The 19,351-nt window shown below is 39.3% G+C and overlaps 1 protein-coding gene across 13 annotated transcripts in view; it reads right to left on the bottom strand.

The window, feature by feature from the left end:
• LOC119771715 (NACHT, LRR and PYD domains-containing protein 12-like) overlaps positions 1-19,351 on the bottom strand; it is a 54,078-nt gene that overhangs the window by 15,062 nt on the left and 19,665 nt on the right. For 5 of the 13 annotated variants that reach the window (XM_038267825.1, XM_038267824.1, XM_038267828.1 and 2 more), the window contains 3 exons: positions 18,365-18,538; positions 16,561-16,734; positions 7,372-7,554 (listed from right to left, as the gene is read on the bottom strand). The exons of 1 other annotated variant lie outside the window; for it this stretch is intronic. In XM_038267825.1, the coding sequence (XP_038123753.1) occupies positions 7,372-7,554; positions 16,561-16,734; positions 18,365-18,538 (531 nt within the window). Of the gene's footprint in view, positions 1-25; positions 698-7,371; positions 7,555-16,560; positions 16,735-18,364; positions 18,539-19,351 lie in introns of those variants that run through there. 7 more of the 13 variants (XM_038267829.1, XM_038267832.1, XM_038267833.1 and 4 more) reach the window with 4 other exon arrangements.

Below are 19,351 nucleotides of genomic sequence, written 5' to 3'. Positions count from 1 at the left end.
AGAAGAAATAGATGAGAAAAAGTTCAGAGGAAAAGTCTTCAAACTCATCCCAGCATTGGATGTGTTGGACTTGACTCACACACAGCAGGCTAATGTAACACAAATCTGATCTTTTTCATGTCTGAACGGCCCGGTTCTGATCCGTTCACCTAAAATAAGACCCGATCTGAGCCACGTCCATATGTGAACTAAATGGGATCCAGTATCAGAGCAAATGACTTAAAAAAGCTCAACAAGCTGATAAAGAAGGTCGGCTCTGTTCTAGGAACTCCTCTGGAACCTCTGGAGATGATTTCACAGAGAAGAAGATTATGGACAACAGTGAGCATCCTCTGCAGAGGATTGATGAACAACAAAGTGTCTTCAGTCAGAGGCTTCTCCAGATCTGGTGGAAGACAGACCACTACAGAAGATCCTTCCTGCCTGCAGCATCAACACCTACAACAACTGGTTAAAATGAAACCCTATGAGTTACTGCAACATTTAATTTCCCTTCTGGATTAATAAAGTATTTTATGAATTGAATTGAATCTATGGAGGAAGATGAGAAACAGCAGAACCAACAATGCAGGTGATCTGAAGGCTGCTATCAAAGCAAGCTGGACTTCCATTGGACCTCATCAGAACCACAGGCTGATCTCCTCCATGCCACGCCGCATTGATGCAGTCATTCATGCAAAGGAGCCCAGACCCGGTACTGAGAGCACAGAAATGAACAGAACTTTCAGCAGCCTGACATTTCTGCTTCAAATCTCCTTTTCTGATCTGAGGTCATCGTTACTCTGCAGAAAATAATGAGTCAGCTCATCTCCATCATCAGATTGATTCTAGCAAAGTGTAAAACCAGAGGATCCAGGTTAACAGGAGTGGACTCGGAGCGCTGTCTGTACACTGCCTCATCACATACTGACTACACTTCTCTGCTCAATGTTATCACAACCAGAACAATAAACACCAAGGGCGCCACCAGGGGGTGGCCGAGGGTGGCCCTGGCCCCCCCAACTGGCCACTTTAAATTGTAGTAGCATCTGTTTAGCGTTTCCCCCCATTATGCACCCAGCAAAGCAGCCGCTCTCCCTGTCCTTCTCCCACACTGTAGTCCTCCTGCTCTCCCCCTCCTCTACCCGATGTTAGCTTGCGCAAATGAGCTACCGGTACAGATGACTCTTCAGCCTGTAGCCGCTTTAATGGTGAGAAAGCGTATAAAACTAACAATAAGTAAACAAGTCAAATAATTTGTTTGTGAAAGGGGATATGTGAACTGTAACATTATACTGTTAAAGCAGCTTTTAGTGAGTTTCTGACAGAGTTATGTAGCTAACTGGATGAGCTGGTGATTGTGGATGGATGGTCAATTTACAGACATGAAGAGAAAGTCCACAGAAATCTGTTCTGATTTTAAGAAGAGAATTACAGCAGAAACAGAGAAAGAGATGACAGGAGCAACAGATAACCAGTGAGGAGGAGCAGGAGGAGGAGGAGAGAGAGGAGGAGGAGAAGGAGGATGATGAGGGGAAGAGAGAGGAGGAGGATGGAGGAGGAGAGAAACAGATCCAGCAGCATGATGAGGACACAGAGCAGCATTAGTAAAGAACAGTGATGAGGAAAAGCATCAAACAGCAGCAGACCAGGGACAGTCAGCAGCTTTGATGACAGAAGCAGCAGAACTCAGTGAAAGCAGGTGTTCCACCTGTTCCTGGACCCGCAGTCATTTTTAGTTTTCAAAAAGTGAATAAATGTACAACTTATTTTAAATATAAATAAAACACAACTATAGTTCAAGTCAAAATGTTAACTGGTCTATGTCTGTGCACATTAGATCAGTAGTAACATTAATAATCACACAATAAGCCAAAAGATATGAGTAGGTGTTTACTACCACAGCACTGGAATAAAACCCTGAAATGATGTTTCTTGTTCCACCCCAAGAATTTAAGAGGCCCCATCTGGCCACCCCTATGAAACATTTCTAGAGGCGCCCCTGCTAAACACTTGGACTGTAAAACCCATTAGTAGTACTGTAGTCATCCCTATTAGAACCCATGACATCACTGTCTCTAGATCCAGTTTTATAGAACTTCTGACCAGTTTTCATTCTATCTGATCCTCTGATGGATCACCTTTATGAACTGGATCAGCTCAGTAAATAGTCACCAGCATCTGTGCTCATTAACATCTGAAGGACACAAGCAGATTAGAAACAGAGCAAATTATTCTGGGTCAGAGAAGCTGAGCAACCAGACGAAGCTGAAGTTGGCTTCTGATTCAGGAAATGACTAAAAGGGTGATTCCACCTAATTTTTCCCTACCTTCAGCATTTTTTATTTATTCTAATTAAAAAACTACAACACCTAGCAACATCTAACCTGGACCAGATTATTCTAATCTACTTGTAGAATGATTAAAACCAGTTCTGGGATTTGTGAAGATTATTCTAAACTACAAGTAGATTGAAGTAATCTAGTCCACGTTAATTGTGTCTAGGTGTTGTAGTTTTTTAATTAGAGTAGATTAAAATGCTGAAGGTAGGGAAAAATTAGGTGGAATTGCCCTTTACTCATTTCCCCAATCAGAAGCCAACTTCAGCTTCGTTAGCTCGTGTAATGGTGGTTTTCCACAGATGAAACTGGGCAATACGTCTTCCTGTGTCCAGAAGGAGCTCAAAGCGATTAGAAGAAGCAGCAGGTCAGGAATGATGCAGTTGTGTGGTTTCCATGTGCTCCACCTCTACTGGCCCTCAGTTCCCACGTAGCCAGAGGTCCTCTGAGCGATGAGGGCCCTCAGAGTGACTATCTGGAGTCCGTCTCTCGTTATCCAGTCCGCTAACGATCTTCTGTAGCCCTTTAAGTTCCACTCTAGCAGCCAAACAGCAGCTTCCAGTAGTCCATGTTAGTGAACAGCTAGCTTAGCTTCACTCTAACTCTCAAGTTCATCCAGCAACAAAGAAAACAAACACACAGCCCAACAGCTTCTCCTTCAAACTCTACTGTGTCCTGCTAACCTGCAGACTGGATATTAAACTTCTCCTGACAACAAGTCTGAGCTAACTCACTTCCACACCAGCTACCTGCTCCTCCTCTCCTATCTCCTCATCCAAACTCTCTCCTTCTGCTGTTCTTTCCTTTTTTCCTTCACACCTGTGCTGCCTTCACAGACCGTACTCCTGTAGGAAAATAAAATGTTCACTGGCAATTTCCCACAAAAAAAAAACTTATTTTGAATAATGTAAATATATTTCTAATAAATGTATGTGAACTTTGAAAGGTTAACTGATATAAAAGAATATATAAATGAACTTATCCTAGCTATTTATTATGTTAAATATCTTTTAGGTTTTGCTATCTGGGTTTCATTACTTTATGTCTGAACAGACACCTGCCTTCTTTCCTGCTCGTTCTGGATAGAATAAAAAGCACTTTAACCTAAATCTCCCAAAATTATAAATAATTAAAATAATAACTTCACTGATTGTTTATTTTAGTCCATTTGGGATCAGTTTCATCCGATAAAACCCACTAACTGAACAATGGAGGATGAAATCTGATCGTTCATCTGTCCATGAAAGTAAAACATCACTACTTCCACGTCTAGCTGAGTGGAGCTGAGGTGCAGTAAAAGATGCTGAGGATAGAAACTCTGTCAGGATGCCTTCCTGCTGCTCTGCTTTCTGCTCCAGCTCAGTCACTCAGGTAAGAACTGCACCGCAGTCAGAATCAGGAAAATAAAATAGTCTCAAACAGCATCAGACACTGGATATATGGAAATGTGTTAGAATTAGGTTTTAAACAATAAAGCTCCATGTGAAAATGTAACTCTGTGAAAATAAATTCATCAGATCATCTTACAGTCAATTTGGTTTAATATTTATATACTGGTTGAAAATAACTATGAGAAAATAATAAAATAAATAACTATATTTATATAAATGTTCAAAGTTAGATGTTCAAGGAAGAAAAATTCATTGAGAAGTTCAGATTATTTCATCCAGACAGAAATCTGGTTAGCAGCTAATTTATAACATGGAAACTTTTTTTGATCGTTCCTCTTAAAAGAATCGGAATCGAGAATCGATAGAAACCAGAATCAAAACAAGGAATCTGAGTCATTGAGATTCAAATGATGCCAAAGCAGCAAATGTTACCCTGTGTCTAAATCACAATGGCAACGGCAACATAAGGCCATCGCAGAGAGATTTTGTCAACAAACCTCAGGGACATTTGTTACAGCCAACCAACAACTGATTGACTGATATCAGAGGCTCTGTTCCAAGTCATGGGATGCGTCCTCAGAAGGCCAGAATCGAAGGACGATTACGTCATAGCACGGCGACGAGGTCTGGTCGGATTCCAAGACTCCTCGTTATGCGACCTTAAAACGCGTCCTTCTTTTTGCCAGATTTTAAGGACGGGTCCAATGTATCCTCGCTATCCTTGGTTTTCCCAGGATTCATTGCAAGACCAAGCAAGTCGGCTGCTCCGTGATCAGAGGAAAAAGGTACAGTGGTGAATATTGGAAGTTCATTTTAATATAAAACAAGTCAGTCAATAGTTCTGTCTGAAATGAATGAAAATAGTTGTTTTAATGGTTATTGAGTCAGATATGTGGCGGTAATGTTTGATTTATCTAAAGGTTTTTATCTGTTACTGTGTAAATGGGTTTGGCTGTAATTTAAGGACAGATTCTAATATATCTGCAGAGTGGGACTATAAATCTGATAGTTAAATTTTTTATTGCTGTTTTGCACAATTGGCTTAAAGCTACAGTGTGTAATTTTCAGCGACATCTAACGTCCAGACTGCAGACCGCAGCAACATGAACATCTCCCCCTCACCGCTTCTCCCCCCCAACAGTACGGCGAGCGTTACGGGACAAAATGTCTTCCACGACGTCCGCATCACCTACCTTCTCAAGTGATGAGGTTTGTTTACATAGATCATTTTACAGATAGTATTTCATTAGTCTGTGTAGGGTATAGATTTCATGTAGACTTAAGATAATAAATATACCCGTTATTTTTTCTACATGTGCGATCTCGCAATCGCTAGTTTGTTGGCTCTGCGCTGCCGTAGCGCAAAGATGTCTGCCTCCATGGCTGCGAGACCCGCTCCTATGTAATTATAAATAACGAATTCTAAGGCAACGCAAATATTAAGGTTAAGAGGCTGAGCTCGTAGATGATGATAAATAACATAGTTATGTATAATATATTACATTTCTGACTGTATATCCCTGTAATTATTACACACTGTAGCTTTAACCAAGTATTTTTGTTGCTGAATATTAGATTTTGCAGATATATTTTTATACATACAGTGTTCAGATTTACTTATATCTTTCTACCTTTTTTATAGAATAGAATAGAAAATGTCTTTATTGTCCCACAATGGACAAATTTACAGCAGCAGAAAGATTAATGAAAATGGTCACACAAATTTGGACCTTTGAAAAATGTATAAGAATAACATAATAAGGAAGAGTTAAAATATAAACAATAAAATCCTGTAAAGTGTTTAAACAATATCAAACTGTGCACCTGGAGAATAAATAACCAATATGCAGCTATGGACATTTTTCCAGTAATGGACATTTTAAAATAGCAGCAACATCAGAGATGTGCAGAATGACAGCAGCAGGTTATTTAACTGACTAAGGTTTCTATCATTACATTTGATTTTATTTGTTCCTGCTCCCGGTGGTTGGAACCTTTATTCCACTCTGGATTATCGTGAGTGTTGTCTTTGATCACTTTATAATAAAAAATAAATAAATAAGTTTTGAAAACTTCAGTTTTCATTCTTTTCCTGCTTCGTGTGTCAACTGTAACGGTTGCTAAGCAACATAGCCTACGGCGTTGAAACCCGCCGAAGGGTAGACCTGTTTGAATTCACAGCCAAAACTCTTCCTGTCTTCTTATTTTCAAGGACTTTGAAGGATCCAGTCTAGGTAGACCGCGTCCTTGGAGGATGCAGCCATGAATTAGAACAGAGCAGAAACTCACCAAAGAAACCGTCTGAAAGTAGAAAGTCTGTTGAGTTTAGTTTGACATAGTTTGGATGAAGTGTTGCTGTCTAACTGCTATTTTCAGCTTCATTTTACCTTAATGCTGATCGTTGTAATGTGCAACAATTCATTATAATGACGTCAATATGAGCCCATATTTCTATTAGGAACGCCGTCACCACACACACAATGTGATCTACAATTAATGTTTAAAACAATTCAGGACGTCACAATAAAACAACCCTAGAAGCCATGGAGCACAGAGTCTGCTTGAAGTTTGTTCCCATAGCAACTATTATGATTGGGTCAGCTCAGTGTGACTGGTAAATACCAGAGCTGTCAGTCAGCTCCCTAAAACTCTCTGCTTGTAAAGACGGCAGAGTAGTGAGAAGTTGAACAGGAGTTATTCAGTCTGCGTTCCCCATCAGATACAGTTTCTCCTACAGCTCCACCCACACAGAAAAAACAGTTTGTGGCTGTTCCAACCTTGTTCCAGGATCATTACTGGTGAGCTCTGAATGCAGCACAGGGTAATACAGCAAACATGAAGGATTACACAGATTTTATAGCTGTTGATCCACAACTACTTTCTTCTACCTAGTTTGCTCTCATCAGACAGACAGATAATATATTTACATATAATATCCATATACAGACATCTAAGCTCTAAAGTTGAGGCTTCTATTTTAAAGGCCGTCCATCTGCCTGCTGACATTCAGTCATCCCAATAGAGGAAGGACACCAGCCACAGAGGAGAGGCTGGAGAGGAGGATCAGATGTTTGCTGCAGTGAGGACACAGGTCTCCTTTACCACCCATAATATTGGGTCATATCAGATCATCAGAACCAAGATGGAGGAACTCTGAATCAGCTCTAAGGTTCCTGATGAGTCCCCTGATGAAGCATCATTGGCTCACAGAGACATGGCTCCAACCCTCTCTGACAGCTGTCAGATTAAAGAGGACAGGTTCTCTCTGACCCGGTCCAACAGAACAGCAGCTTCAGGACAAAGCTGAGGAGGAGGAACCTGCTGCTGCCATCAGTGTTTTATTTTTTTAAGCTTTTATTGTCGTCTTCTTAAACATTATTTTTCATTATAATTGTTCCTACATGTTTGTGGTTCTGGTTCTACTCCAGAGGAACCAAACACTATTCTAGATGTAAAGATATGGAGAAGAAATGAGAAATAAAGCCATCTTATCTCGTCTAACCGTCTGAATCTTCCCCAAATCAAACTGAAACATCTTCATTACTTAACGTCATTTCACTCATTCTATTCATTTTTTGCATTAAAACAAAACATTTTATAAGTTGAACAACAGGAAAATACAGTTAAATATTTGATGATGTTTGAATAAAGAGAAAACTCACCTAAGTTTCTTCACTTTGCAGATTGAACTCTCCAGTATCTCACACAGATGCTTCATTCCAGAGTCTCCAAAGGTTTTCCCTCCTCTGATCTCATCTATTATCACTTCAGTCAGATGAAGGTTGGACTTCAGAGCTGAGGCCACAATTTCACAGTCAGCCTCATTGAGTGAAAAGCCACCAAGTCTGTGATTAGAGGAGAAATACAGTCAGTTCTAATGAAATCAGACAATCTGGATGATAAACACAGACTAAACCATGATGAGCAAACAGTGATGTCATCATCTGATGAACATCTGCTCTCCACATCAAGGCCCAAACCTCTGGGAGGAGACAGAGCGTTTGGGTCTGGAATGGGCAGAAGGTGACCCTCTAAGACACGCCCCCTTCTCATTTGCATAATGTGGCAGAAATAAATAGCGTTGAAGAAATAAAGGATAAAAAATACAAAGGAAGAATAAAACAGACAAAAATATTATATCATGCACATAAATACTTAAAAACTAAGTAATAAATAAATACAGTTGAAGACTAAGGGACAATGAATAACTAAATAAGGTAATTATTACAAAGGCAAATAAATAAAGAAGCTAATTAAAAGAGATACATACATTTATGTCTCACTGTATAATTTAAATTCAAACTGCATTTATTAGTTTATTGTATTTTTGGGGGCAATTGATTTTATGCTTATTTATTTATTGAGGGTTTATTTGTTTCTGTATTTATTTTTAAATATGGCAGAGTTGGTCCTCTATACAGACTCACAACTGAAAAATAAAAATGGGGGCGAGCACGTAGGACGGCCTTATGTTAACATATCACCAGGAAGATTGACAGTTAGAAGAACCACTTATTTTGATGATCCACCTGGAAAAAGAACATCCTCCACTATACCTTTAATTTACATTAAATACTGCTTATTTTTGCACTGCCGACTGTTTATACACAGTACCAATTGTTTTAGATATACATTTGCAATAATGTACTTTAACTGTAATATGCAATTACCTTCCACTGCACTTTAATTTAGATAGCTTCTGTCCAAACTTTATTTATTCATTTTATGGTAAAACCCATCTGTATATATGCTATTGTACATAACTGTAAAAACCCTTTTTATAGTAATATCCACCTGTATATTATATTCTGTACATATCCAGCTGTAAATTTAGTTCATAACTCTAGTGACCTATATATTATATTCATTATTTTTAATGGTATTCATCTCTATACTCATTCAGTAGAATCCCATGTCCTGTATTTATGGAACCATTATTTATCCTGCACTTGCTGCTATTGCACTTCTGGTTAGACCTAAACTGCACTTCGTTGCCTTGTACCTGTACCTGTGTAATGACAATAAAGTTGAATCTAATCTAATCTAATCATCATACCAAACAATATTCTTAACATCTGAGAAACTAAATGTGTGGATTTTATTACCTGTAAGCAGCCAGTTATCCAAACAATGTATAAAAAAATAAATAAAACAAACAAAAAACGTTTTAGTTCACATGATTGTAGAAACAAATACTTTAAGAATATTGAAGAAACTGCAAATAGTCACCAGCATCTGTGCTCATTAACATCTAAAGCAGATTAGAAACAGAGCAAATTATTCTTGGTGAGAGAAGCTGAGCAACCAGTAGGGTTGGTCACAGAGAATCGATAAGCGATCAGAACTGGTTCAAACCGTTTAATTCTCCTGGAATTGTTCAAACTTTTTATTTTGTGATTCCTAGTGTCGCTGCCCAGTCTTTCAACCAGCAATAGAAGCTTCCTAATACCAGCAAAGAAGAATCCACAGCAGTGTGTGCAGCCATCTGTTTGAAAGTGTGGCTTAAAGTTAAATAAAGAAATGACCAGTCGCTACCCGAGAAACTAGTAATGGGATTATATTAATCAAAGGACGGCGCACGGCCGACATCATTAAACACCACAGGAGTCAGAATGAGAGCCTCATCTTTGACCTGCTGCACCGGTGTTGTGCTAATTTAGGTTCACTGAGGAACTTGTTCCTCCTTCCTGCTTCTGCAGGGAGAGCAGAGCCTTTTATATTTTCTTCTTCTTACTTTATGTCTAAACAGATACCTGCCTTGTTTCCTGCTCGTTCTGGATAAAATAAAAAGCACTTTAACCTAAATCTCCAAGAATTCTTAATAATTGTAAGAATAACTTCATTGATTGTTTATTTTAATCCATTTAAGATCAGTTTCATCTGATAAAACCCACTAACTGAACAATGGAGGATGAAATCTGATCGTTCCTCTGTCCATGAAAGTAAAACATCACTACTTCCACGTCTAGCTGAGTGGAGCTGAGGTGCAGTAAAAGACGCTGAGGATAGAAACTCTGTCAGGATGCCTTCCTGCTGCTCTGCTTTCTGCTCCAGCTCAGACACTCAGCCTAGAACTGCACCGCAGTCAGAATCAGGCAAATCAAATAATTAAATTGTCTTAAACAGCATCAGTATCTGCAGCATCAAACACTGAATATATGGAAATGTGTTTTAATGAGGTTTTAAACAATAAAGCTCCACGTGAAAATGTAACTGTGAAAATTAAATTCATCAGATCATCTTACAGTTCATTGATTTGATATTTATATACTGGTTGAAAATAACTATGAGATCATTTATATTAATGTTCAAAGTTAGATGTTCAAGGAAGGAACATTTATTGAGAAATTCAGATTATTTTATCCAGACAGAAATCTGGTTAACAGCTAATATATAACATTGAAACTTTGATGATCCTTCCTCTTAAAAGCATCGAAATCGAGAATTGATAGGAAACAGAATCGAATCAAGGAATCTGAATCGTTGAAGTTCAAATGATGCCAAAGCAGCAAGGAGACAAAGGTTACAGTCAGGCCATCCCAGAGAGACTTTGTCAACAAACCTCAGGGACATTTGTTACAGCCAACCAACAACTGATTGACTGATATCAGAGGCTCTGTTCCAAGTCATGGGATGCGTCCTCAGAAGGCCAGAATCGAAGGACGATTACTTCATAGAGCGGCGCCGAGGTCTGGTCGGATTCCAAGACTCCTTGTTATGCGGCCTTAAAATGAGTCCTTCTATCTGCTCGATTTGAAGGATGGGTCCAATGTATCCTCGCTATCCTTGGTTTTCCCAGGATTCATTGCAAGACCAAGCAAGTCAGCTGCTTTGTAATCAGAGGAAAAAGGTTACTTGGCGCCAAACGGTGGTGAATATTGGAAGTTCAGTTTAACATGATACAAGTATGTGAATAGTTCCGTCTGAAACAAATTAAAATAGTTGTTTTAATGGTTATGGAGTCAGATATGTGGCGGTAATGTTTGATTTATCTAAAGGTTTTTATCTGTTACTGTGTAAATGGGTTTGGCTGTAATTTAAGGACAGATTCTAATATATCTGCAGTGTGGGGACTATAAATCTGATAGGATTTTAATTTTCTTATTGCTGTTTGGGACAATTTGCTTAACCAAGTATTTTTTGGTGTTGAATATTAGATTTTGCAGATATATTTTTATACATACAGTGTTCAGATTTACTTATATCTTTCTACCTTTTTTATAGAATAGAAAAATGTGTTTACTATAACAATATCAAACTGTGCACCTGGAGAATAAATAACCAATATCCAGCTATGGACATTTTTACAGTAATGGACATTTTAAAATAGCAGCAACATCAGAGATGTGCAGAATGACAGCAGCAGGTTATTTAACTGACTAAGGTTTCTATCATTACATTTGATTTGATTTGTTCCTGCTCCCGGTGGTTGGAACCTTTATTCCACTCTGGAATATCGTGAGTGTTGTCTTTGATCACTTTATAATAAAAAATAAATAAATAAACAATCAGTTTTGAAAACTTCGGTTTTCATTCTTTTCCTGCTTCGTGTGTCAACTGTCACGGTTGCTAAGCAACATAGCCTACTGCGTTGAAACCCGCCGACGGGTAGACCTGTTTGAATTCACGGCCAAAACTCTTCCTGTCTTCTTATTTTCACGGACTTTGAAGGATCCAGTCTAGGTAGACCGCGTCCTTGGAGGATGCAGCCATGAATTAGAACAGAGCAGAAACTCACCAAAGAAACCGTCTGAAAATAAAAAGCCTGTTGAGTTTAGTTGGACATAGTTTGGATGAAGTGTTGCGGTCTAACTTACTTTCAGCTTCATTATACCTTAATGCTGATCATTGTAATGAGCAACAATTCATTATAATGACGTCAATATGAGCCCATATTTCTATTAGGAACGCCGTCACCACACACACAATGTGATCTACAATTAATGTTTAAAACAATTCAGGACGTCACAATAAAACAACCCTAGAAGCCATGGAGCACAGAGTCTGCTGGAAGTTAGTTCCCATAGCAACTATTATGATTGGGTCAGCTCAGGGTGACTGGTAAATACCAGAGCTGTCAATCATCTCCCTAAAACTCTCTGCTTGTAAAGACGGCAGCGTAGTGAGAAGTTGAACAGGTGTTATTCAGACTGCGTTCCCCATCAGATACACTTTCTCCTACAGCTCCACCCACACAGAAAAAACAGTGTGTGGCTGTTACAACCTTGTTCCAGGATCATAACTGGTGAGCTCTGAACGCAGCACAGGGTAATACAGCAAACATGAAGGATTACACTGATTTTATAGCAAAGTTGATCCACAACTACTTTCTTCTAGCTAGTTTGCTCTCATCAGACAGACAGATAATATATTTACATATAATATCCATATACATACATCTAAGCTCTAAAGTTGTAGCTTCTATTTTAAAGGCCGTCCATCTGCCTGCTGACATTCAGTCATCCCAACAGAAGAAGGACACCAGCCACAGAGGAGAGGCTGGAGAGGAGGATCAGATGTTTACTGCAGTGAGGACACAGGTCTCCTTTACCACCCATAATATTGGGTCATATCAGATCATCAGAACCAAGATGGAGGAACTCTGAATCAGCTCTAAGGTTCCTGATGAGTCCCCTGATGAAGCATCATTGGCTCACAGAGACATGGCTCCAACCCTCTCTGACAGCTGTCAGATTAAAGAGGACAGGTTCTCTCTGACCCGGTCCAACAGAACAGCAGCTTCAGGACAAAGCTGAGGAGGAGGAACCTGCTGCTGCCATCAGTGTTTTATTTTTTTAAGCTTTTATTGTCGTCTTCTTAAACATTGTTAGGATAATTACATTGGAGGTGTGCAAGTTTATTACACCTTGCTATCGCGAGCCTGTTGCGCTCAGAACTGACATTTAATCTAATTAAGACAGTTCCTCTGCCTAGATATACAGTTATAATCTTCCGTCTGTATGTGGCAAAGATTTGGAATTGGAATGAGAGTGGTTTCCTTCAGCTAAGAACAAAGTGTAATATTTTGATAAAGCTGCAGCCATAGATGTCTAATCATTTGCTAATGTGTATGATGTGAAATAAGATGTGGCAGACTGGAGATGTATAAAATGCCTTTTTAACTGTTAATCAGGCCACTTCTTGAGAGGTGAGCCCAGAGAGCAGCAGCTGCCTTCTGTAAACTCTAAACAATTTCTCTGATCTGATTAAGATTACAATTTCCATCAGAATGTGTTGTCATGTCTCCTGGTTATTTAATACAAGTTATGAAGTGTTATTTAAAAAGTTTGTCTCGAGTGATCTCTTTTCAGGCACAAGAACCAGAAAGATAGAGCATCAGGGTAAATACACAGAGCCTATCTTTAACAAATGGTGTTTTCGCCCGAACCTCAACAACTTGTATCACACGAGGAGAGCCACTGATGGACCAGACACACAGCTGCGGCCGCTCAGAGGTGAGGAGACTCCCTTTTAAATATCAAATATTTTTTTAGGGGGATCTTTCCCGGGTTCGGTGGGCTTTGGGTTCTCAGGCCACCAGAAAGTATGTAAGAAAAATATTGCTTATGTTTTTTAGCTCTGTATCTACCGAGGTGCAATCGGAACTTCTGAGAAAATGTTTTATCTCACCAGTGGGCATGAAAGACTCAATTATTAAGCTCCCAGTTACTTAGATTGTTTTAGATTCAGCCTTGTACTGGGACAATTTGATTCCTGTAGCTCTTAAAGATTAACAAATTATTTTATCAATATTACATTTCCTCTTGAATGGAGGAACACCTTTTTGACACTGTGTTTCCTTCTGCCTGTATGTGATACTCCTGATGACAGGTAAAGACTTATCCTTCAGGGGGTGTGGGGCAATGTTAATTTCGTCAACCATGACGATGACGAAAATATTTCATCAACACCCCATTTTCCCGTGGCAATGACGAGACCATAACAAACAAAAATTGTTCCCTAAAATAAAAATATGACAAAAATAAAAAATGATTTTCGTCAACAAGACTAAGAGAGATGAAATTTACATTAAGAAATGTAATTGTTTATGATTAATTTGTAATTGTTAATATAAGTGTTTCTTGAGCGTCATAGAAGATTACACGTTGTGCCATTTGTCCCTACACGGTGCCTGTCCCACAGTGCCTCGCAGCTCTCAGTCAGTAGTAGGAGAGGGCTTATACTAATAGCTCAACTTTGCAGTAATTGCGGATACCGGTGTGCAGTTTGTTCAACAACGCCTGGATGTATGGAGCCATTTCATTTACAACACGAAGGAAAACAGCACAGTAAGGATGCCAGCAAAGAGTCTCCAGCTTCAACAAGGCAGGGAAGAACACAGCAAATTTTAAGCGACGTCTGAGGAGCCAGCAGCTGACATATGGAAGAAGGTAATGAATGTGTGTGTGCACGCACGGGTGCATGCAAGTGAATGTATATGTGTGTGCGGGCGCACATGCATGTGGGTGGGTGTGTGTTTGTGTGTGTGTGTCTTCCTGTGCCTGTATCCGTCTGTCTCTCTGTCATAGAAGAAAGTTGTTCTACTGATACACTGGATATTAATTGTTTAAATTTCTTTTTAAATTTTAAAACCTAAGTTTGAGGCCATTGGTTTTACAAAATGATCCAGATAGCCCAGGTGTAAAGCTAGGCTCTCTGAAGAGCCTCCAAAAAATATCACTTTCATCTTTTTTCATTAAAATGTAAAAAGTTTAAAGCCATCCATGCTTTCACATCATCCAAAAATTTCAGAAGTGATTCAAAAGAGTTTTTGTTTTGCCTCAGCAGGAGATCTGACTATCGTCTGCATCAAAGTGAAAAGAAACCCCATGTTTCCTAGGGATCCAAGTTGGAGCAGATAAAGAGTAAAAAGAAGGGAGCATAAAACAGTAGAGATGGGCGGATCGATCCTGGGGCCGATATTATCGATACCAATGTTGGTATTGATATTGAACAATATTCGTTTAACAGGATCAATACTTTTTATTTTCTCCTGCATGAACGAACTGCTGCAGATTCACCACTCTCCCTGTCCGTATAATTACAGGCATTGCTGCTCCCCCCTCCCCTCTTGATCAGCACACAGGGTCAGCCTGGCCCCCCCCACTCAGCTCTCTCTCCACTCGAAATACAAACAACCACACTGCTCCGATAGCAGGAGATATAGAGACCGTCAGAGCAGGAAATACCATAAATGAAAACAGCAGCAAGCTGTATGGTTTGTAAAAGGCCGGTTAAATGTTTGTAAAAAGAACATGAAAAACCATTAGCAAGAAAACGTTGAGCTACAGAAATGGAGAGAGAAGAGGAGACTTTGCTCATTGCCCAGAGAGACCCTCAGACAGACATGACTGATGAAGGCTTTTCCGATCTCCAGGTAAATAAGAGTGATCACCTTCAGAAGCACTTCATGTTAAAGCTATAGTGGAGGATTTTCACAAATCTTTGAAAAGACCCGCCCTCTCCGCTTAAAATAAATGCACAGGAATAACCATGTATCCGTTCCTGAGAGGGAACGCCTAGTAATTGCGTGCGAGAGCGGGCATGAGCCCATTTCTCCTCGTGCAAGCTCAGTTTAAAAGTTACTGTTTGCATCGCTCATACATGCTTACTTTCCAAGAGAAGATTTGCAATTTTTCCACTATGTCAGACTCACCACTGGTATTACTACCATTTATTTATTTTAATGATCCACCTGGAAAAAGAACATTCTCCAGTATACCTTTATCTTTCAAAGTAGATACTATATGTCATATGTCACTGTAGCCCACTCAGAAAGTGGAATTAAGACCTTGAAAGAACCCAGTAAATTTATTTCATTAAAACATTTCTCTAAGTGGTAAAACATTAGCTAATCAATTATTTATCCCAAATATAACAATTTATACAATTAAAGCAACAGGCAAGTGCACAAAATTACTTAGGAATTGAAAGATATAATATGAGAGGTAAATTAGGAAAATAACACTCTGAATATTGCATTAGTAATACTATTATTATTCAACTGTAATAATAAAATGAAAATCACAGAAACACTGAAAGGTCCAGTTCCAGGATACATCAAGCTTAAATGTAAAAAGTAACTGTAAGGTATTGATAGCTGCGATACTGACCCTGCATTAACTTGGTATTGCATCGATTGGAAATTCCCGGTATCGTCCACCTTTATAAAACAGGACCCTGAGGAACTCCATATAAAAGAGGAGCAGTGGAGGACAAAGAATTTCACAGACTGACACTAAATGTTCAATGACTTTGAAAGGATGTGAACCACTGCACTGCTCTTCCTCGGATCCCCACCGAATGCTCCAAACCAGATCACAGGATATTATGACCCACTCTATCAAAGGCTGCTTTCACTGGCCAGGAACATTTCAAAGCAAACAGAAGCAGACAAACCTGGGGACATTTTCACAGGTTGTAGTGTTTGGTGTGAATGCACCAACTGATAAAATTAGTGAACTATAAGAACATTATTTTCCCTCTGGAAAGCGGGATTGAATCGTAAAATAATCACAATCAGAACTACTTTAGTAGAAGGAAAGGAAATTATTTTCTTGTAGTTCACCCATTTACAGAAGAGAGAAAAATAGTTCTGGACAATGCTGCAACCCCACACTGAAATTCAACTCATTGTTTCATATTTCTTGCTTATTATTGAATAAATCATGAGAGGAAGTTTGAAAAAGAAATAAACTTTAACTGGATCAAAGCAGGGAAGAAGAAATCAGACTTTAGCCTGAAGATCCTCAGTGTGGATCAGTAGAATATCAGCCATATGTCTGCAGTTTAGAGTCAACACAACTTTACCATCAGAAATATCAGCACTACACTAAAACATGGTGACTGACCTCAATTTCTGTAGTTTGCAGAGGGGAGACTGGAGAAAACCACAGAGCTGCTTCACTCCATCATCTTCCAGGACGTTGTCGCTCAGGTCCAGTTCTGTCAGATGGGAGGGGTTGGACTTCAGAGCTGAGCCCAGAGAAGCACAGCTGATCTCTGAGAGACTGCAGCGATTTAATCTGAATAAAGAATAAAAGACGTGTTGAAGCAACTGGAGAGACAGGTTAAAACTAAAATAATGAAAGAAAATGTAGAAAAAATATTTGACTGAAAGTTTAAAGTAGTAAACCAAGTTAAAGCAGAACCAGAACATGTTCTAATGACTTGTGAAGGTCCAGATCAAGGCGTGTTTATTAGTTAATTAATTAACTTAACATGTTAAATGACACGAGTCATTCAATAATCATTCTAACCGTTAATTGATTATTATTTATCCATTGCTAACCCACCTCAGCTATTACTGGGCCTTAAACATTAATGTTGAAGAAGTGTTTTAATTATTTATCTTTGAAAGCTGATTAAATCAACATATATCTGAGTATTGATTAATTAATTAGTGGTTATAATTGGTGGTTATAATTATTTATTGTTGCATAGAAGCATATAGAAGCATTTCCACTGGCTTGATTGCAGTGATGCATTTTATTTATTCTTTTACTGAGATGACTGGTAGTAAATCCAACCAAACCGAAATTTAAAAATGCAAAAATACACTTCTTTTCTCACTGTTTGCTTCTAAAACAAAAAAAAAAAAAAACAGATAATGAACGGTTTTCCGTTATCTGCGTTTTTGCACAAAATCGAAAATGAAAGAAAAAAAAAAAAAATAATGCTGATTACGGATTGTTCATTATGCTTTTTTAATTTTTTGATTTCAACCAAGTTGAAGGACCCGGATTTGATCTGGGTCACAAAAAGTCTGCTGGGAGACGCCGCAGGCAGCTCGGTAAAACAACAGACCACTATGATTTAATGGCTGAAATGGAAGATCACTGTATATAATTGAAGTGCTGTTTGACGAAGGTAAAAGCCATGCTGCACTGCAGCAGTTAGGTGTTCAGAAATGCTCATACAGTCATGGTTTAAAAGTATTGAGAATGACACAAATATTATATTTTCACATGATCTGCTGCCCTCTGGTTTTCATGTGTGTCTATCAGATGTTGTCATCACATACAGAAATACAATTGCAATCATATTATGAGTAACAAAAGCTTTTACTGACAGAATGAGTTAATGCAGCAAGTCAATATTTGCAGTGTTGACCCCTCTTCTTCAGGACCTCTGATTTTCTCCCTAGAATGCTCTCAATCAACTTCTGGACCAAATCCTGACTGATAGCAGTCCATTCTTGCACAATCAATGCTTGCATTTTGTCAGAATTCCTAGGTTTTCGTTTGTCCACCATCTCTTGATGATTGACCACAAGAGACAGATTGTTTTACTGTTTGGCATCAAATTTAATAGGATGGATAGTGTTTAGACTAATTGGATCTTATCGGTAGTTAATTGGATCCCAGCAGATTTTTTTCCAGTACCCACAATGTTTATATTCATCTTGACATTGCTTTAGGTGAGGAATTCAGTTAAATGCAGAGCTATGTAACTAATTTCTATTGAAGGATCCAAGTATTAATATCAAGTTCTGGTTCAGTCCACCTTTCCCTTCATATAAAACAGCACTAGCAGAGTTTAGTGAACTAATTCAATATTTTTCAGTGTAACTTGTTAAAGTTCATGACATAAACATTCTACATAAATTTAGTTATAAAACAAGCCTTCAAGTGTGTCCTGGACTGATGTTCAGACCTGAGAATTTCCAGTTTGCAGTTTGGACTCTTCAGTCCAGAAGACAGCAGCTCCACTCCAGAATCCTTCAGGTTGTTGTTACTCAGATCCATCTCTCTCAGATTAGAGGACTGGGAGCTGAGAACTGAGGCCAGAACTTCACAGCTTCTCTCTGAGAGGTTACAGGCATTCAGTCTGAAGAGACAGAGATGAAAATATTTTCACATGATCTGCTGCCCTCTGGTTTTCATGTGTGTATGTCTTCTCTCCTGATGGCGCCGCAGATGGCAGCCACGGTGTGTTGGTGCGCACTTTTTAGTTTCTTTTTACTACTTAACTCTGGTTTTTGCGATGCTACCCGGAGCTCTTTCACCAGAGAAGAGCTCATGAACATCAGGGCAACATCACCAGAGGATTTATTCCCCACTTTTCTTCTCCCTGCGCTGGAAATTTTGGACATTCTGGTAAAAGGTGCGCTCACCTTTGCTCATGCAGCGAAACGCCGGAGGAGAGGAAAACGCGCTGGTGCGCTCGTGCGGCACCGCAAGCGCAGTCTTCGTTCAGCGCTACCGGGCATGATCCTGTCCAACGTGCGTTCCCTTCCCAACAAACTGCACGAACTTCAACTGATGCTGGGGTATAACAGGGATTTCTCCTCATCTGCTGTTTTATGCTTTACGGAAACATGGCTGTGTGGATTGATCCCAGACTCTGCGCTGCAGCTGGCAGGCTTCCAACTCCACAGAGCGGACAGAGACGCACAGCTCTCCGGCAAAGTGAAAGGTGGAGGGATCTGTTTTTACATCAACAGCGGCTGGTGCAACGACGTGACAGTGATCCAGCAGCACTGTTCAACAGACCTGGAATATTTCATCATAAACTGTTAGCCTTTTTATTCACCCCGCGAGTTCGCTTCATTCTTTCTGGTCGGTGTCTACATCGTGCCGCATGCAAACGTGCAGGACGCACAGCGGACGCTCGCTGATCAGATACTGAGTGTGGAGCGGA

The sequence above is a fragment of the Cyprinodon tularosa genome, unplaced genomic scaffold (assembly GCF_016077235.1).
Source record: "Cyprinodon tularosa strain WSP-4 unplaced genomic scaffold, ASM1607723v1 ctg686, whole genome shotgun sequence".
In the NCBI taxonomy this organism is placed as follows: Eukaryota; Metazoa; Chordata; class Actinopteri; order Cyprinodontiformes; family Cyprinodontidae; genus Cyprinodon; species Cyprinodon tularosa.
Note: the sequence above shows the minus strand (reverse complement) of the source record. Positions and strands in the feature narration are given on the sequence as shown.